At 50.9% G+C, this 14,346-nt stretch overlaps 2 protein-coding genes across 2 annotated transcripts; one reads left to right on the forward strand and one right to left on the reverse strand.

Moving 5' to 3' along the window:
* Positions 1 to 717: 717 nt before the first annotated feature.
* On the reverse strand, positions 718 to 5,830 carry LOC34622317 (serine/threonine-protein kinase CBK1; the record flags this gene model as incomplete). Its single annotated transcript, XM_026334737.1, has 10 exons — positions 5,465 to 5,830; positions 5,260 to 5,351; positions 4,546 to 4,807; positions 4,339 to 4,410; positions 4,084 to 4,257; positions 3,691 to 3,834; positions 2,523 to 2,798; positions 1,577 to 1,701; positions 1,100 to 1,206; positions 718 to 818 (listed from the first exon to the last, which is right to left on the reverse strand). Coding segments are annotated over exons 1-10 (1,719 nt in total), but the record flags the coding sequence as incomplete, so codon positions are not given.
* A 3,350-nt stretch (positions 5,831 to 9,180) lies between these two features.
* Positions 9,181 to 13,088, forward strand: LOC113146663 (the record flags this gene model as incomplete). The annotated part of the gene is made up of 6 exons (XM_026334708.1): positions 9,181 to 9,361; positions 10,072 to 10,509; positions 10,882 to 10,953; positions 11,369 to 11,734; positions 12,400 to 12,510; positions 12,967 to 13,088. Coding segments are annotated over exons 1-6 (1,194 nt in total), but the record flags the coding sequence as incomplete, so codon positions are not given.
* Positions 13,089 to 14,346: the final 1,258 nt, after the last annotated feature.

Consider the following 14,346-nt stretch of genomic DNA (forward strand, 5'->3'; position numbering starts at 1 on the left):
GGCAATGAGAAGAGTTACGGTTAATATGTAAATATAAACAGGATCAGCAATGAGAGAGAGAATGGCATGCAAACGGAGTCTGCAGGAGTCATGAGACTAGAGAGATAGAATTAGTAGTAGAGTTGAGTTTTTAAGCAGAAGACGGCAAACGAGATATTATTGTGAATGGAGTTCTGAAGGGTGCTCTTACGATCGGAGAGAGAGAGAGAGAGAGAGACAAAGAGACAAAGAGACAAAGAGACAAAGAGACAAAGAGACACACACATACACACTCACACACAGAGAGAGAAGGACATACACACACAGAGAGAGAGAGACAGAGACAAAGAAACAAAGAGAGAAAAAGAGAAAAGCAGCTCCTTCTGAGCGAGTTCACGGGTTATAGCCAGGATGCGAGAGAAAGGGCGAGGTAGGCTATGACTCCCCCGTTTCTCTCGTCATCAGCGAGCAGGCATGGAAGGCTAGGAATTTTTTTAGAGGAAAAAGCAACAGCAAGTGGCGCGCTTAGGTCTGAAGAGGCCCTTAGAGGTGAGGTGTCTCTTTGTGCAAGAGGGCAGCGATGGTTAAGCGGGTGCTGTATTTAAGGCAACGGACTGCAGTACACCTCAGGAAGTTTTCGAGGGCGAGAGACTCCTGCATCTGCATGCAAGCTTCAGCCTTGGGGCTTTGAACGCGCGGCAAAGACGCACACATGCAGCCAGAAACTCACAGGAGAACCTCGGGAGCGGTGTACATAGGCGTTCCGCATATAGAGCGAAGCAGCGAGCTGGTTGGTCTTTGCAGAGTCTGAGGCAGGGAGGGCATAAAGACTCCTTCAGCTGCACAGCCACAGGCAGCGCGCACAGACATCAGAAACGCCTTAGGCGGGAGTCTGCTGCGTGCTTTATTTCCGCTCGGTGTTGTGCTGCTGAGATGATGATGAGGGAGGAGCTGGGGGATGTCTCGCCTTCTGCCAGAAGCAGTTAGGTTCGGTCTGTAAGTGTGTGTGTGCAGGCGCTGGCGTGCTAAAAAAAGGAACGAAAAGGAGGGGCGAAAGAAGGAAAAGGAAGAAAAAGACGAGGGGGAAGGGTGTAGTAGCGACTAAGGATATCTGGCTTACAGTTCAGTTCTTGCTGTTTGCTGGAGTGGTGGAGTGAGGCGTCGGTGCTGAGAGTTGTTGAGGCGCAGCTAGCTGCTGCGCAGCTCCCCATGCTTTCAGGCAGTCCGCTGCAGACGGCGTCGAGGCAGCAATTCGCAAGTTGCGAAGCGTGTGAGAAATGCAGCACTGGGGTAAGAAGAAGTGGCGCTAGGAGGCGTATGCGGGAGGTGAGCAGACATTTTTGCATTTCTCCTTTGCCAGACTTCTGTTCTTTCCCCTTCCACGGAAGAAAGCAAAGCCCCTAAATGCCACGGCTAGCCACCACTCGACACGCATGCATGCATGGCATGCCATGCATGCGCGCTCGTTCGACAGCACCCGCCTCTTTGCTGCCCTCTAAGTACCCCTCTTCTCCTCTCCTTCTCCCCCTTCTCTCCCGCGCTCTCCCCGCCTCCTTTGCATGCGCCTTTCGACAAAAAAAAAGTAACTTCAACTTACTTGCTCGCGTCTGTCCTAAAGACGTGAGGGGCATACCGCGCAAGTCCAAAATCCAACAGTTTGAGATGCCCCTCGCGCGTGAAGGCGATGTTGTCTGGTTTGATATCTCGATGGATGTAGTGCAGCTAAATCCCACAAAGAGCCACAAACACACTGCCAAAAACATATAAATGCGCAGCCTCAAGCGTTTACGCCGGCTGCGCACAGAGCACACGGCTTTTGCAGCACGGTCAGGACTGAGAGAGAGAGAGAGATATATATATATATATATATTTGGAGAGAGAGAGATATTTGGAGAGAGAGAGATATTTGGAGAGAGAGAGATATTTGGAGAGAGAAAGAGCTTTGGAGAGAGAGAGATATTTGGAGAGGGAGAGAGCTTTGGAGAGAGAGATATTTGGAGAGAGAGATATTTGGAGAGAGAAAGAGCTTTGGAGAGAGAGAGATATTTGGAGAGAGAAAGAGCTTTGGAGAGAGAGAGAGATATTTGGAGAGAGAGAGAGATTTGGAGAGAGAGAGAGAGATATTTGGAGAGAGAGAGAGACTGATAGACAGATAGAGAGATAGACAGAGAGATAGATATATAGATAGAGGGGAAAACTTTTTTGAGACATGTATCTATATATTTAGAGAGAAAGAAAGAAGGGGAGCCAGACATACAGACATACAGACATACAAGCACCGACACACAAAAGCACACACACAAGCACACACAAAAAGTACGAACATACAGAAACAAGAACTAGGCAACAGAAATAAACGTCCAGGAAACAGACGCATGCACATCTTTGGCGCGCATGGCATCCCTCCAGTTGTCTGTTGTATGTCTGCGTTGTATGTGCATGTCTCTGTCTGTGTCTGTCTGTGTCTGTCGGCGAAGCTGTTACCAGACGTGTGCCGCATGCGAATATGCCAGCTCTCGTGCGAGCACGCGCATGTGCAGTACCTTGTGAATCTCGCTGACGGCAATTATGAGTTGGGCAATGTAGAGTTTAGCTGTTGCCTCATCGAAGCGCTGTTTCGCATGCATGTAATGCATGAGACTGCCTCCCTCCAAGAATTGCATCAGCTGATAGAGATGCTGCCCGTCCTGCAGCGTCTGCTGCAGCAGCACGACGCCGCTGCTGCCGTTGCTGCTGCCTCCACTACACAGCGCCAGACAGTCTCTCTCCGCAAATTGTCTCTCGCGAGAGGAAGTGCGGCTGACACGTGACTTCGGAACCTGCGAAAGCAATAATAAGCCCTCAAAGAGCCCGAAGATCCTTGCGCATGCATGCAATGTGCACATGTATGCACGCATGCACGAGCACATGTATGCACGCATGCACGTGCGCTGCGTCAGTGGCAGAAACGCTGTGTGGCAACACCATGGAAGCCAAGAAAAGAAATTCAAGACTTGAGAGCTGGCAAGGCGTTCCGTGCGGCTGCAAGAGGAGACAGCATCCTTGGCACCTGCTTAAGAGCAAAGAGCTGCTTCGTAGACTTTCTCTGCACTAAATATACAGAGCCAAAGCCTCCCCGTCCTAGAGTCTGCAGCGCAAAACACCCCAGCCATGACACAAGGAGAAATCGAGGCGAAAGTGGCAGCTACGGCAACAGGATCGGGAAGCAGCTGTGCAGACGCGGTAGGAAAGAACAGCAGTAAGAAGGAGGAGAGCAGCAGTAAAAAGGAGGGGAGCAGCAGTAAAAAGGAGGAGAGCAGCAGTAAAAAGGAGGAGAGCAGCAGTAGAAAGGAGGGGAGCAGCAGTAGAAAGGAGGGGAGCAGCAGTAGAAAGGAGGGGAGCAGCAGTTAAAAAGGAGGAGAGCAGCAGTAAAAAGGAGGAGAGCAGCAGTAAAAAGGAGGAGAGCAGCAGTAAAAAGGAGGAGAGCAGCAGTAAAAAGGAGGAGAGCAGCAGTAAAAAGGAGGGGAGCAGCAGTAAAAAGGAGGAGAGCAGCACTAAAAGAGGAGCATGTAGAGCAGCAGCAGAGAAAAGCAGCGAGAGCAATAACAGCGGCAGTAACGGCAGTAAAAGGCAGCAGCAGTAATGCCAGAAGAACAGCAGTAGCCACTGCAACATTAGCAGCAATGGCAGCAAGAGTAACAGCAGAAAGCACCAGAAACAGCGTAAGCACACTTGTATGAACGTGAAGTCTTTTAGAGACAGAGGATGTCTCTTGATGAGCAGATGCATGCCAAGCGCCTCCCCATATGCCGCTGAAGATGCTGACAAGAAGCGAAGTTGATCGGGGGGTGGAAGGGTGCTAGCGACAGCAAGAACCTGCAAAAACACACAAATCTGACAGCATGCACAACAAAGACTGCAGCGCAAAGAAGGGGTGAAGCTTCTGAAGCGCAGCATCGCTTTAGTACCATCTCCCCTCTCCCCCCCCGTTTTCCCCTCCCTCCTGACTCAGCAAGCAAAACCTCAAGTAGGCAGCACTAGAGGCAACAGCTGTAAACGTCATGTGCAGCAGCAGCTCAGAAGAACCGCATGCGCTCTACTTGGTGCTCAGTGCATGCGTCTTACCTCTTCCACGACTTGCTGCCGCTGCGTGTAATCTTTCTCGATGTCTCGCTTCTTTTGAAGCACTGTCTTCTTAAACTCCGCAACTCGATCCTGCCTCTCCTGACTAAGGTGTGGAGGGGCGTCTTGGTCTTGAAACAGCTGCTCTTGTAGAGGCTGCTGCTGTTGCTGCTGCTGCTGAGGAAGGGGAGACATCCAAGGCTGGCGGCTACGATCGCAGTTTTGTGCCTTGTGAGGCTGCGTTGAGGCTTGATCTGCTTGCTGCTGTTGCTGCTGCTGTTGCTCTTGCTGCTGTTGCTGCTCGTGCTGTTGCTGCTCGTGCTGCTGTTGCTGCAGCTCGTGCTGCTGCTTGCCGAGCCTTGCAGGACGGCAGCAAATCGCTCCTCCTTTCCCATTCTGTTGTTGTTGCTGCTGCTGTTTTTGCTGCTGCTGCTGCTGCTTCGCGTCCATCGGGAGTGCGTTTGCTTGAGGGCTTTCTGCTATGAACAGAGAAGCCTCTGCTGCAGTAATGGATCCTAAGAAGACGGCTTTTAACAGTTTTGTGCTTGGTGTACGTGCAGCGACAGACGTGCTTGCTGGTGTAGTTGCTGCTGCTGGAGGGGTGGTTGTGGCGAGGGGCTGTTTCGTGGTGCTTGTGAGGGGGGTGTTAGGTGGAAGTTTGCCTTCTGCTGCTGCTGCTGCTGCATCGGATGCATTAGACGCATTGGCAAAGAGGACAGAGGGGATCCTATAAGGTGATAAGGCGTTAGCCTTGCCTGCAGAAGCAGCAGGAGCAGCAGGAGAACGAGCAGCGGAAGCAGCAGGAGCAGCAGGAGCAGCAGGAGCAGCAGCTGTCACTGCAGTAGGACTGCATGGCCAGAGTGTGAAACTGTTTCCGCAGCACTTCACTGAAGGGCTGTCTACGAGACGTTTGTCTGGATCGAAGAGGCTTTCGAACTGAGCCGCTGCTGCTCCTGCTGCTGCGAGATGCGCACTGCAGCCTCCTTTGTCTGGAAAACAAGAATCTCGTGATGGTGGTGTGTGTTGTTGACAACGACCTGCGAGGAATTTCTGCCCCTGTTCTTCGCTAACTGAGGGCAGTCGCAGCAGATGCATTGAAGAAGAGAAGAAAACGAGTTCTTGCTTTGAGGCAAGTGGATTGTGGCGAAGAAGCGAAAAGGTGCGCATGCTCTCAAATGCTGTCTTCGCGAATTCTCGACGCTCTGCCTACCTGCGGCTTCCCCAGGACCGGCAGCTACGGCAGCAGCGGGTGCTGCTGCTCTTCCTTTAATCTTTGCACTCTCCGTGTCTCTTTTGGGTGGAGCAGCAGTTGCAGCTGCAGCAGTTGCAGCTGCAGCAGTTGCTGTTGCAGCAGTTGCAGCTGCAGCAGTTGCTGCGCTGATACTCGGACGATGGTGTTGCTGGCGTGAGGAGGCAGTGCCAGCTTTTGACTCCATAGGGTTAAGAATGGATGCTCGTTTGAGGCCGCTTCTAGCGTTGCATCTGTTGAGTCGGTTGGCGCGTGTGGCTGCGTCTTTCTGTTCCTCTGTGACGCTGCGTGTAGAGAGATCTGCAGTGTGTGCAGGCGTTTTTCTGCGTCTGCGCTTCGTGATGGCTTGCAGGCTTGCTCTGCTTCTGCAGAGTGACGCTTCCCCCAGATAGTTCGAGCGATCTCGCGCTGTATGGGGCAGTGGCTCCTGCTGTGTGTTCCGTGGATGTGGCCGCTGGTGCTGCAACCCTTCGAGAGATCTGGCGAGCCGCCAGCATCCATTCACGACGGTGCCTTGTTTGCAGCCTTCTGCCCTTTAGCTGACGCGAGAGGGAGGGCGCCTCAGGAAGGAAGCAGGAAGGAAGGCAGTTATAGCGAAAAAGGAAGCAACGAGGAAGCTGCGGAAGAAGACATTGAGTGCGCAGAGAGTCACTTGGGCCCTATAGACAAGCCGCCGGTACGGCCTGGATGCCCTCATTAGACTTCATTCTCCTGTAACAAAGAGGGCGTTATATTGGCAAGTGCAAATTGTCTTTATTTTAGGAAAGAATGGGAAAAAAGAGCAATGTTAAGCGGCGGTTTGCAGCAGCTCTCTGCTGCGGTCGGTGGCGTGGCAGCGCCGTGGGGTGTGTATGTACAGCAGGAGATATATGTATTCATGTGCCACGCAAGCACTCCATCTAGCCCGAATCCTCCCAATTTTCAGACTCCATAACAACCAGATGTTTCAGAAAAGTCAACAATATGCGCTAAAGAAGGCAACCAGAGAGAGAGGGGCATTCTGCAGCAAGGATTCTGGTGCTCCCTCCAGACGCCGCATCGGTCGCCAACTGCTAAAGGGCTGGCTCCTACGGCAAAAACTTCGTTTTTCTTGCGTCTAGATGCAGCAGAACTCAGGCTTGAGGCGTGAAAATCCTCCTCTGCGCATCTGAGCTCCTCTCGCTGGAATCTTCTCCTTCCGAAGCGCAGCAGCCACTCGCTACCACGGGAAGCTGGCCCCTAAGAAATGCATCAACGCATCAACACAGACATCCCTGGACAGAAGAGCAAAGTGCGAGGACGCCAAGGCTCAAGCCTTGGCAGCAGCAAGCAATACCACGCGTGAATCTGGCGGCTTGCTGTTCTATGCGCTTTTGCATGCACTGCAAAAGCGCATGCAGCTTCTTCCACAGGCCTTAACGGTCCTCACAAGCGTCGCAGCTAGCTGCCCTTCCCGCCTGTCGCCTACCTTTTGCACCCCTCCCACCGAAGTAAGACCTCTGAACAGCGTCATCTTTCTGGAGAGATCTCTCTGTGTGCTGCGCATGCCTTGATTTCCTTTGTCTAATTGGAGAGGCACCACCAGTTCTCTTTGCCTTACCACACAACTTCAGCAGAAATGCTTCCCACGCTTCGACTGCCTTTCGCCCGTACAAGACATCGATTTCGATCCTTACCATCCTGCGAATTTCGCATTGGTGTTCCTTACACGAAGGCGCAGTCTGTCTCTCTTTCTGTCTTTCTCTTTTTCTTTCTCTCTCTCTTTCTGTCTGTCTTTGTCTCTCTCTCTCCCTTTCTCTCTGTCTCTCTCCCTTTCTCTCTGTCTCCCTGTCTTATCCAGTGAAAGTAGCCTTTTACGCTTTGTGCAGCAGCGGTCCTTGCGGCTTTGTGCAGCTGCTGCAGCTGCAGCAGCTGTTGCTGCACAGTCATGACGGATAATTCGGCGAGCTGCGAAGAAATGCCTCATGAAGGGGCCTTGTACTCTGCGCGTTTGCTGGTGCTTGACACGCCACCTGTCTCAGAAGCTCCCACTGCATGCCACAGCTTTGCAGCAAATCCACAGGGGCCGCTTGGCAGCACTTTTGCTTCTCCTGAAAGAGCATCATCAGCAGCAACATCAGCATCATCAGCAGCAACATCAGCATCATCAGGAGCAGCAACATCAAAGTCAGCAGCAACAGGGGGAGCGAAGGCAGAGGCACTCTTCGTTCCTGCCTCTGGAGTGGCTTCATCGCCTTTTCTTCGACTTCGACGCAGCAACTCCGTCCTGCTCGTGACACAAGGTAGGCTTCTTTGGAATGAAGCTTTCTTGAAGCACAGGCACGTAGACTTTACGCGATGCAGCAGTGATCCGATCGAATTTTTGAATAGGGAGAGTCATGTGCATCACGATCGAATTTTTGAGTAGGGAGAATGATGTGCATCACGATCGAATTTTTGAATAGGGAGAGTCATGTGCATCACGATCGAATTTTTAAATGGTTAGAGTGATGTGCATCACGATCGAATTTTTGAATAGGGAGAGTCATGTGCATCACGATCGAATTTTTGAACATGGAGAGTGATGTGCATTACGATCGAATTTTTAAATGGTTAGAGTGATGTGCATCACGATCGAATTTTTGAACATGGAGAGTGATGTGCATTACGATCGAATTTCTAAATGGTTAGAGTGATGTGCATCACGATCGAATTTTTAAATGGTTAGAGTGATGTGCATTACGATCGAATTTTTTAATGGTCAGAGTGATGTGCATCACGATCGAATTTTTAAATGGTTAGAGTGATGTGCATTACGATCGAATTTTTGAATAGGGAGAATGATGTGCATCACGATCGAATTTTTAAATGGTTAGAGTGATGTGCATCACGATCGAATTTTTAAATGGTTAGAGTGATGTGCATTACGATCGAATTTTTGAATAGGGAGAATGATGTGCATTACGATCGAATTTTTAAATGGTTAGAGTGATGTGCATCACGATCGAATTTTTAAATGGTTAGAGTGATGTGCATTACGATCGAATTTTTAAATGGTTAGAGTGATGTGCATCACGATCGAATTTTTGAATAGGGAGAGTCATGTGCATCACGATCGAATTTTTAAATGGTTAGAGTGATGTGCATTACGATCGAATTTTTGAATAGGGAGAGTGATGCGCATTACGATCGAATTTTTGAATAGGGAGAGTCATGTGCATTACGATCGAATTTTTGAATAGGGAGAATGATGTGCATCACGATCGAATTTTTGAATAGGGAGAGTCATGTGCATCACGATCGAATTTTTAAATGGTTAGAGTGATGTGCATTACGATCGAATTTTTGAATAGGGAGAGTGATGTGCATAACGATCGAATTTTTAAATGGTTAGAGTGATGTGCATCACGATTTAATATTTTAATGATGAGAGTAATAAGCACTCACGCAGGCTGCCGAGGGAGACGTATGAATGTGCCACGTCTCTGCTGCTGCACGTGGTCGTTTTGCTAAGTAAATATATATACTGCTTTTCATTTTTTGCGGCTAATAAATTTTTCTGCATGTGCGTGTTTGGCTGCAGACGGCTTGCTGCTTGTTGCGGGGGGAGATGGCAGCTCAGGGTTATGTTCCTTCGTGGAAGTAGCAGACCGTTCTGCTGCAGCAGCGCTGCCTCGTGAGGATTGCGTGTCTTCGAGGCATGATGCGTGGAGAATTGCTGGAAATCTTCACCAGCCGAGATGCAAGCACGGTAAGTTCTTCTTTGCGATGCAGATGCTCCTGCTGCTCAGCGGGTAGGTAAGGACAGAAGGCAATTTTTTCACGTTTGCTGCTCGCTCGTGTGCACGATGCGGCTGTTTTTCGATGCAGCTGGATGTGTTGTTGCTGGTGTTCTGCCGGTGATTCTGGGAGGCAGCAGCCGGAGTCGCAGCAGCAGCAGCAGCAGCAGCAACTGCAGCAGCAGCAACCCTGCCCTAGCGTCTGTAGAGATGTGCGATCCTATCAAACACAGCGCTTGGATTACACTGCCACCAATGCTCCAGCAGCGGCAGCAGCTTGCTGCCGTTGCCGTTGGTAAGGAGCACAATGAATGCTGCAGCTGTTGCAGGCTACAGATGTTGGTGCTACAGATGTGATTACAGATGTTGCAGGCTACAGCTGCAATTACAGATGCTGCTGCTACAGATGTAATTACAGATGTTGCAGGCTACAGCTGCAAGTGCAGATGCTGCTGCTACAGATGTAATTACAGATGTTGCAGGCTACAGCTGCAATTACAGATGCTGCTGCTACAGATGTAGTTACAGATGTTGCAGGCTACAGCTGCAATTACAGATGCTGCTGCTACAGATGTGATTACAGATGTTGCTGCTCTAGATGTTGCTGTTACGGGTGTAATTACAGTTCTTGCTAGATCTGTGTCTACAGCAACTGCTATAGCTCTGGCCTTTGGTATATCTACGGTTCCAGCTGCTGCGCCTGTTGGGGAGGAGTGTAGTATCCGCGAGCAGCACGTTCTCCTGGCTCTGTGCGCGCGCTTCGTTGTTGCTGCTGCCTGTGGTGGTACTTGCATACATGACTGTACTGCTGTCGACACTGCCCTAGGCAGCAGGAGGGGTCGATCGTGTGTTAGTGGTGGGGGTGAGGGGGAGGGTGGTATGGTGGAGAGACAGCGTCATCAGCAGCAGCAAATTGGCAGTGGCCGTCGCCTCCATTGCGCCTGCCTGTGCAAAAAAGCTCTCCAACATCCTCTTTCTGCAGCGAGTTGCTCGCTTTTGTTTCAGGAAACATGCTGGTTGCAATGGGCGGACGCGATAGCACTGGCAACAAGGGCCTAGTGCTGAAGACGTGTGAGAGGCTTGTTCTTCCTCTTTCCCAAAAATCAGAAGGAGTCTTGGGGGAACAAGCAGCCTGGTTGGCGGCAGAAAGCAAAAAAAATGCCGCAACGCCAGTGTCGCCAAACAGCACTTCGGGAGACTCGCCGTCAGGTGTATGTACAGCCGAGGAGGAGGAGGACGCGGTGAAAGGCTTGACTCCCACGGAGACACCGAGACACGAGGCAGCGAGAGTCTCCTCAGGAGAGTTCCTCTCGACATTTTGCAGCAGACAACAGCGCCCTTCTCTAAAGGGACCAGTGCTGCCCTGGGTAGCTTTACCGCCTATGCGACAAGCGCGATGCAGATTTGCTGCAGCACACATCAGGGGCAAAATATTCTGTGTAGGTGTGTCTAATGTTGAAGGGGGGGAGAATGTGGAGCAGGGGAAGGGGGAAAAAGGGAGAAAAATGACAGAATACCAAAAAAAATGTCTATCTCCGTCTGTATCTGTCTCTGTGTGTATCTGTATGTATCGGTCTGTCTGTATCTGTCTGTTTGTATCTGTGTGTCTATTTGTCTCTGTCTGTGTGTGTGTCTGTCTGTCTCTGTCTGTCTGTCTGTCTGTCTGTCTCTGTCTGTCTGTCTGTCTGTCTATGTCTGTCTGTCTTTCTCTCTCTGTCTCTCTCGCGTATGCGCGCTCGATGCTGCAGGGTGTATGTGCAGATGGTTTCATCTAAAGTTTCTGTCTAATATCGCATGCTTTTTTCCCTGGTGCAGGCGGCCTGGGGGGTGTGAAAGCTCTCGCGTCAGTCGAAGTCTTCGACGCCATGAACAACACGTGGATTGAAGGTTCGTGCATTGAGGGGCAGCTGGCTAAGTGGCGGTGTGATCGTTGATGTGCTTGGTGTTTTCTCCCGGGGATGCTGCTTAATATGCTGCTAGCAGAGCTGCTGCCAGAGCAGCTGTTACATCTGCTGCGAGTAGAGCTGCTGCTAGAGCAGCTGTTACATCTGCTGCGAGTAGAGCAGCTGCTAGAGCAGCTGTTACATCTGCTGCTAAAGCTGCTGCAAATCTACTGCTGCTAAATCTGCTGCTGCTAAATCTACTGCTCCTAGATCTGCTGCTGCTAAATCTGCTGCTGCTAAATCTACTGCTGCTAAATCTCCTGCTCCTAGATCTGCTGCTGCTAAAGCTGCTGCTGCTGAATCTGCAGATTTAGTCCGCTCGTTTTTTGCTGCATGCTCTACTCTGCATTCTTTCGAAGGGCCACCTCTGAATATTCCGAGAATTGGAGCGTCTTTGCTGCTTTGGTTCACTGCGAGGGGAACTCCGCTGCTGCTAGCGCTTGGAGGGCAAAGCGCCGTAGACGAGGCTGAGGGGCCCCCCTCTCGAGGGGGGCCCCTTCGATCAGCAGAGACTCTCGACCTGAAGGCGTATTTTTTTGCTGCCTTTGGAGAGTTGTTGCCGCCTCTCCAGCCTTCGCTGCAGCAAGCGGAGTCGCTGCCGCAGCCAGAGACGCCACAGGGGCAGCACGGATGGATGCTGCATGAGGATTGCGGATTGGCGAATCTTTCGATGGCTTCTTGCGCTGTGGACTGCACGGAGTGGACTGTATGTACAGCCGGCAGATGTACAAGATAAACCCTCTAAGGGGGGAAGAAGGGGTTTACAAGTGTTTTCCTCGTGCTGCTACTTGCTGCTCTTTAGCCTTTGCGTCATCGTGGCTGCTTTCAGGATCGTAAAACGCGCATTTCGAGGGCCGTCTTGTTGCCAGTGTGTGGCGTAGGGTGTATGTGTTGTAGTGTGTTTTGTTTGTCGTACTGTGTGTGTGTGTTGTAGTGTGTTTTGTTTGTCGTAGTGTGTTTTGTTTGTCGTAGTGTGTTTGTCGTACTGTGTGTGTGTTGTAGTGTGTTTTGTTTGTCGTACTGTGTGTGTGTTGTAGTGTGTTTTGTTTGTCGTACTGTGTGCGTGTGTGTTTTTGTGTCGTACTGTGTGCGTTGTAGTGTGTCTGTATTGTGTGTAATTTTCTTTGTGTGTGTGTGTGTCTTTGTCTTTGTGTCTGTTTGTCTGTTCGACTCCTACGATCCATCCTCTCGGACTGCCGAAAGCGCCCACTGGCCTCTCCCTAACAATATATATAAAAGGCATATGTCTCTCCCTCTCTCTCTATATATGAATGTATTCAATATATATTATGTATATATACACATATTTATATATTTTCCTCTCCTGCCTGAAAGTGGCGGCAGAGGAGGCAGCTGCTGCGCGGCATTCTTGGACCCTGCAGTTGCGCAGTTTGCATGCGCTTTGCTGCTACTCAGAAGTGGGCATCAGAACTGCCAGGAGAAATTGCAGGAACTGGAAGAGGAGCTGCAGGAAAGCCAAAGGCCACGCTGGCTGCTTCAGGTGCTTTGCGGAGTCGCTCGTGGGGTGATTGGATGTAGGCTTGTGCTGTTTCAGCTGACCATGGATGCTGCGGCAGGTGTGGTGTCTGGGGATGTGTGTATGTGTATATGGATGTGTCTGTATATGCATGTGTCTGTATATGTATGTGTGTGTAGGTATGCGTGTATGTGTGAGTATCTATGTATGTGCATGGATGCATACATGGATGCATGCATCTATGTATGTAGCTATGTGTGTATGTATACATGTGTGAGTATCTATGTATGTGTATGGATGCATGTATATGTATGTGTATGTGTGGGTATGTATCTATGCATGTATCTATGTATGTATCTATGTATTTGTATCTATGTATGTATCTATGGATGTATCTATGTATCTATCTATGTATCTATGGATGTGTATATGTATGTATCTATGTATGTGTGGTGTGTGGGTTGTTGGCTGGTCCTGTAGGAAGGCGCAATGTGCCTCAGTCTCTGTCCTTATCGGGGTGTTGTTCTCATGGCCTTTCTCCCCAGACGTCTGAAGAGCTGCGCCGCTTGCTGCCGAAGGGTCGCGTTGCTGCTGCTTCGCGCTTGCTGCAGCAGCAGCAGCAGGAGCAGCAGCAGCAGCAGGAGCAGCAGCAGCAGCAGGCAGCAGGAGCAGCCGTCAATAGTTCACGCGAGGAGGCCTCACCAGGACCAAGAGCCACCTTGAATCTTCGCGAGGAAGGCGTGCGTAATCACGCCACGAGGAGGGAAAGCGACGAGGCAGCAGCAGCAGCAGCTCTGTGTAAAGCTGCATCCGACGTGCTGCGTATAAGCCCTTCCTACTCGAGTTCCCCCCCATCGCAGGTGAATGCAGAGGCTGCGGCTGTGGCTGCTTCTTGGGGTGAATACTTAGGACTAGCTGCATTTCTCAGTTGAGGCTTTCGATTTAGTCTGGCAGAAGAAAGGGGGTGTAAGGAGGCGCATTCTGCACGGACGGGGTCTAAGGATTTCGTGGCGTCCTTCTCTGCTTTACTCTTCCTTCTGCTTTCCCTTTGGACGCGCATTCGCGTGAAGGGTGCCCTTCTATCAAGGTTGCCTGTGGAGTGCTCTTGCGTGGGATCTATGAGGACTCCCTCTGTGTGCTTCTCTCGCGTTTGTCGTTGAACTTAGGAAGCTCGTGATGCCGAAGCCTTTGCAGACGAGTTTTCTGCTGCAAACAACGTGTCGAAGCACCCGCGTGGCAAGGTGTGTGAAACGAAGCGGTGTGAGGCTCACCTCGAGACAGATCGGCCGCTCGTACAGGGGTACTACATACTACGGTTGGGGTGTGTTGGTGGTGCAAAGAGATCGCGTTTTCAACTAGCGTTGCGATTTTACCGCAGGTACAAGAATTGCGGAGGCTTTTTGAGCCGCTGTCTGCATCTGGAAGTCTGGGGGGAACTCCTCACTCCTAAAGCGCTTAGGTGTAGGTAGTCGTACAAGAGCTTTTAGAAAGCGCAGTGAGTGCAGGTGCCCTCGAGCAGGGGTGTGGGGGCACATGTGAGAGGGCAGTCCGCTTGCCTCTGCATGCGCACACTTAAAGCCCTCATTTTTTCGGCAACGCGCGTGCGCAGTTGCGCTGCTGGGGGTCGCAGTGGCAGAGGACGCAGCGCCAGCAGCTGCGAGACAGTGAAGGGCAGAGAGAGACACCCTAAATGCCGAGCCCATCGCTGCCCAGAAGGCTGAAACAGTAGACAGGGGAGAAGAAAGAGGAGCTCAGTCTGGTAGATGATGACAGAATCACGCACAAACAAACCGCCAAGGGTGCGGGAAAGATGCTGCAGAGGAGCGAAATTGGCCTGAACACCTTCTAGAGGGGCAAGCG

This window comes from Cyclospora cayetanensis, unplaced genomic scaffold, assembly GCF_002999335.1.
Source record: "Cyclospora cayetanensis isolate NF1_C8 unplaced genomic scaffold, CcayRef3 CcayRef3_contig_49, whole genome shotgun sequence".
Taxonomy (NCBI): Eukaryota; Apicomplexa; class Conoidasida; order Eucoccidiorida; family Eimeriidae; genus Cyclospora; species Cyclospora cayetanensis.